At 47.0% G+C, this 5000-nt stretch overlaps 1 protein-coding gene across 1 annotated transcript in view; it reads left to right on the plus strand.

Annotated features, from left to right (window-relative positions):
- dnah6 (dynein, axonemal, heavy chain 6) overlaps window positions 1-5000 on the plus strand; it is a 53208-nt gene that overhangs the window by 34555 nt on the left and 13653 nt on the right. The window contains 8 exon segments of the mRNA XM_060864601.1: window positions 1-42; window positions 246-449; window positions 1080-1205; window positions 1541-1705; window positions 2529-2596; window positions 2959-3139; window positions 3850-4029; window positions 4196-4429. The exon segment at window positions 1-42 is cut by the window's left edge and continues 155 nt beyond it. Of these exon segments, the coding sequence (XP_060720584.1) occupies window positions 1-42; window positions 246-449; window positions 1080-1205; window positions 1541-1705; window positions 2529-2596; window positions 2959-3139; window positions 3850-4029; window positions 4196-4429 (1200 nt within the window).

Genomic DNA, 5000 nt, shown 5'->3' on the forward strand with positions numbered 1-5000 from the left:
GTGGCTTACTACGGAGCGTTCACGTCCCACTACAGACAGCTGGTACAGTGTTAACACACTCACACAGAGGTTACAGGGTCTGAATGTAGACCTAGAGGACATCTAGTCACTGTTAGGCCACTAGGGGGCAATAAACAGAGCTACAGGCAAAATGTGCTAATTATAAGTAATTCTTCATTATCAAGCTAAAAAAAAATCATATAATGACTCAGGAAATAATTGTGTGTGTGTGTGTGTGTGTGTAGCTGATAGAGCAGTGGATCTCACGCTGTCAGGAATTGGGGATCCCCATCAGCTCCAACTTCAGTCTAATTGGAATCCTGGGCGACCCGTTCGAGATTCGGCAGTGGAACACCGAAGGTTTGCCCCGTGACAACGTTTCCACCGAGAACGGTATTCTGGTGACGCGTGGACGCCGCTGGCCCCTCATGATTGACCCCCAAGATCAGGTGACCTTCCCTTAGTCCTAAAGTCCATTATAATCAGTGCGAATGTGATGCGACTCGACTGAAGTTTGCAGTACGGAGAGCAAACCAGAGTAAATCGTAGGCTAATATGTAAAGAGAACAACACAAGGAATTTCTCTACCGCAGTTCAGGCCCTGATGTTTACTGTCTTCCCCAGCAGAGTAAATTAGCACATGCTCTGTCTCTGTTTATTATGGGCTGCTGCGTGCGCGCTCTCTCCTCCAATCAGTCCTTCTTTTCTTCATCCTCTGACTCCTTGTCGTTTTTGTTTTACTCTGCATTCATCTCTTCATCTCGCTCAGAGGCTTGGCAGCTCCTCCGAGACAGAAACGCACACACATATTGTTGCTGCGCAAGATATTTCCATACCGTCCTCATCTCGGCCCAGCTCATCTCCCCAGCCTGCTCCGCCTTACACACATGCAATCAAATCAAACAAATGTCAGATGCATTTTTAGTCACATTTAACATTATGGAACATCTGCAAAGCCACCTGAGGGATAGAACTCTTTCAGACAGAAATACTTTGTTCTGTTGATGAAACCCAACAGAAGTCAGTGGAAGTCTGTGTTCAGGAAGTGTTTTTAACGGTATTCTGGTTGTGACTTTTAGGCAAACCGCTGGATCCGCACCAAAGAGGCAAAGAACGGCCTGAAAGTCATCAAACTGACGGACGGCGGCTTCCTCCGCACCCTGGAGAACGCCATCCGCCTGGGCATGCCTGTCCTACTGGAAGAGGTGACCTTTACGTCCTCACCCCTTTAGAAAAACTTTATAAACCCCGTGCTAAAGTCGTACAAGCGGACGTCCAGGGTCTGGGGCAGGAATGTTTTACTCTTGCTCATGTGCACAGTTGACACTTTCATTTATTGTGCCTTTTAAAGGACAAACAGATGGTGCGATAACTTGATGTGACTGCTTGAAGTGATAATTGATGGTGAACTCGTTACCCAGCTGTGAAACAGATTCATTTTGACGCTTATGTGATTGAGGAATTTGATGGTGTGCAGCTGCAGGGTTTTCAATATTATAATCGGTTGAATTACTTTCTGTGTGTGTGTGTGTGTGTGCAGCTTAAAGAGAATCTGGACCCTGCTCTGGAGCCTGTACTGCTGAAGCAGACCTTCGTCACCGGCGGCAGGACGCTGATCCGTCTCGGAGACTCCGACATCGACTATGACAAAAACTTCCGCTTTTACATGACCACCAAGATGGCCAATCCCCACTACCTGCCTGAGGTGTGTGAGCGCTTTGCTTAAAGTTTGTCACACCTTTAGATTTACAGTGACTGACACTGGAGACTCCTTCCATAAAGTCAGCAACTCCACAAGTCACAAGTTAATTCCAGCGGTGTAGTTAGAACGAGTGTGTTAATGTACAGTACGTCCCTAAACCGATCTACCGCTCACGCTGAACTCGTTCATCAGCGCCGTTGTATAACACAGCATTAACCTCTACAGAATTTCCTCAATAGTTCACATTTGCTCACAAAATAACCCGTGACATGCCCCTGCTGCGGTAATACCCGACCCCAGCCGTTCTGTTGGCTCACACCGTTGCCGTTTTGTGGACATTATCGCTTCTGCATCCAATTCCTCTTTGAGTACGAACGCTAGGAAAGCAATACGACGATTGGACGGCCGAGTGCCAGGGCACAGCGCCCCGGGGCTTGGCACTGGCGTAAAGGTCAGCTGGATGTGGATGTGACACCAGACATGGCTGCCAAGTCGATAATGCCAACAATCCGGCGTGGTTCATTTAGAGAGCCGAGCTGCACAGACGACGGTTTGACAAGCCAAGCGTGCGTCTCCTCTTTCCTCCCTTCATGTTGCGTTTGGGTCAAAACGGCCTGTTTAAAGTGGAACGATACTAAAAATGTTCCCCGACATTAAACTTTATGTGAGCGGCTCAATTTCTGTAAAAGCACTAAAAAAAAGATGGTGGTGATGTAACAGGAACAGATATTCCGAGTGTAAGGGAAATATACAGGCTTTAGTTCTCAGACTCTCGTGCGGTACAGTGTTCAGTTACACGGGTGTCACCGATTCTCTTTGCTCACAGGTTTGCATCAAAGTGACTGTTATCAACTTCACGGTGACTAAGTCAGGACTGGAAGATCAACTCCTGAGGTAAATCTTTTTATGTTTTCACGCATCCACGATTTTCCAGATTTATCCGCTGTTGCGAGTGTCTCCCTCAGTGTGACACGTGATGTCTGACCCATGCCTCTGCTGTGGATTGGAAATATCCACTCGCACTCTGTACTGTATATGTTTTAGTTATTTGACATAGCTTGGCACTTTGGTGTGTGTGTGTGTGTGTGTAGAGTGAACTCCAGACCTGGTCAGTCCACAGCCACAAGCAACAACTCTCAATTTATTCTGGACATAAATCTGTACCTTACAGCTGCGAGTGTTACCGTAAAAGTCTGTCCTGCGCTCGTCCCAGGTACGTTTAGATTACCGATGTTTTTCTCGCTCCGTCTCCTCAGTGACGTGGTGCGTCTGGAACAACCCGAGCTGGAGAAGCAGAGGAACGAGCTGATCGTCAGCATCAACGCCGACCGCAACCAGCTGAAAGCCATCGAGGAGCGAATCCTCAAGCTGCTCTTCACCTCGCAGGGAAACATCCTCGACAACGAGGAGCTCATCAACGCCCTGCAGGAATCGAAGGTCAGGGGTCATTTTGTCTTGTGTGTGTGTGTGTGTGTGTGTGTGTGTGTGTGTGTGTGTGTTCTGAGAGATGGGGTCCTAGTGATTGGCCTTCAGTGTTGCCTCTAACATGTCTCTCAGGCTCCCAGTACAATTTCGGATTAGACATTAGACACAAACACACGTGTGGGAGTGGTGCACATAAACGATGAAGCACAGTGTGTGTGTGTGTGTGTGTGTTGTTTGTGTGTGTGTGTGTGTGTGTGCTCGTGAGATTGCATTTCACTTTCTGTCACCTCTCCCCTCCCCTGATGGAGTGAATGACAGAGTACAGGAAGGATTGTGGATAGACAGATACATTGATAGATGGACAGGTGCTTCAGGAACACATGAAGCTTTAGCCCTTGAGAAAATGAAAATTTGAGTGGAAGTAAGTGCCCCCTCTAGGCAGACGTGTGCGTGTGTGTGTGTGTGTGTGTGTGTGTGTGTGTGTGTGTGTGTTTTTCTGATGCAGAAATGATTGCTTCTCAAATCTTGTGTGAACAATCCATGAAGTCCATGACACATCTCAGCTGTCCAGCATCAACACCATCCATCCTCATTATCAATAAACTATCTATTTAATGAGTTTTAGGGAAGGATGCGCCAACACACACACACACACACACACACTATAGAAAAATACTGACATGTCTGTTTGTGTGCGTGTGCGTGTGTGTGTGTGTGCGTAGGTGACTTCAGAAGCTATTAAATTCCGTCTGGAAGAAGCCGAATCCACAGAGTTGATGATAAACACAGCCAGGGAGAAATATCGGCCCGTGGCCATTCGGGGCTCCATCATGTATTTCGTCATCGCCAGCCTTTCTGACATCGACCCTATGTACCAATTCTCCTTGAAGTATTTCAAACAGGTAACACACACATCTCACACAGCCGACGTCTGACGCTCCTACAGCCTTCAAACACGTGTTTAAAACGCTCTATGACGTTATAAAGACGGATACGTGTCAAAGATTCGTATGTATCTGAGAAGGAGGATGATGTGCATGTGTGTGTGTGTGTGTGTGTGTTTTGCAGCTGTTTAACAGTTCTATCGAGATGTCGGAGAAGAACAGCGAGCTCAGCGTGCGCATGCAGATCCTGCTGGATTCCACGCTGCTCAGCGCCTACACCAACGTGTCCCGAGGCCTGTTCGAGCGCCACAAAACCATCTACAGCTTCATGCTGTGTGTGGAGATCATGATGCAGAGGGAGGAAATCTCACCACAAGAGTGGTCCTACTTTCTCCGAGGGACAGGAGGAATGGACACGGTGTGTGTGTGTGTGTGTGTGTGTGTGTGTGTGTTTTGATGTTTATTATCCATTCTGTGTTCTCCACCCATAAGCTAAGTCATAAATGAGATGTAACCGTGCTAATTGCTAAATTAACGAGCAGAGCTAATTGCTATCCCCCCCCCCGTCCCAAGGGTCGTGCACACTCCGTCCTAGCGTGTGTGTGTTCTTTTGTGTTTGTGTGTGTGTTCTCCCCAGTTTACCAAAGCATTACATTTACGGCATTTAGCAGACGCTCTTATCCAGAGCGACTTACATTTTTATTTCATTTTATACAACTGAGCAATTGAGCAGTGGCAGCTTAGTGGACCTGGGATTCGAACTCACAACCTTCCGATCAGTAGTACAACACCTTAACTGCAAAGCTACAATGTCCCTTGAAAGCACAGAACGATATAGCTGTCACTGGCTTTCACGTTTTGAAGAAAAACAAACAAACAAAAAAACAATCACAATAATAAAAATAAATAAATAAATAACAGAAAGTGACTTGGCCATCTGTCATGTCCACTTCCTGTTCTGCCACTTCGCTCGTCACCGTCTGACGGCT

Source organism: Tachysurus vachellii, chromosome 2 (assembly GCF_030014155.1).
Source record: "Tachysurus vachellii isolate PV-2020 chromosome 2, HZAU_Pvac_v1, whole genome shotgun sequence".
NCBI classification, from domain to species: Eukaryota; Metazoa; Chordata; class Actinopteri; order Siluriformes; family Bagridae; genus Tachysurus; species Tachysurus vachellii.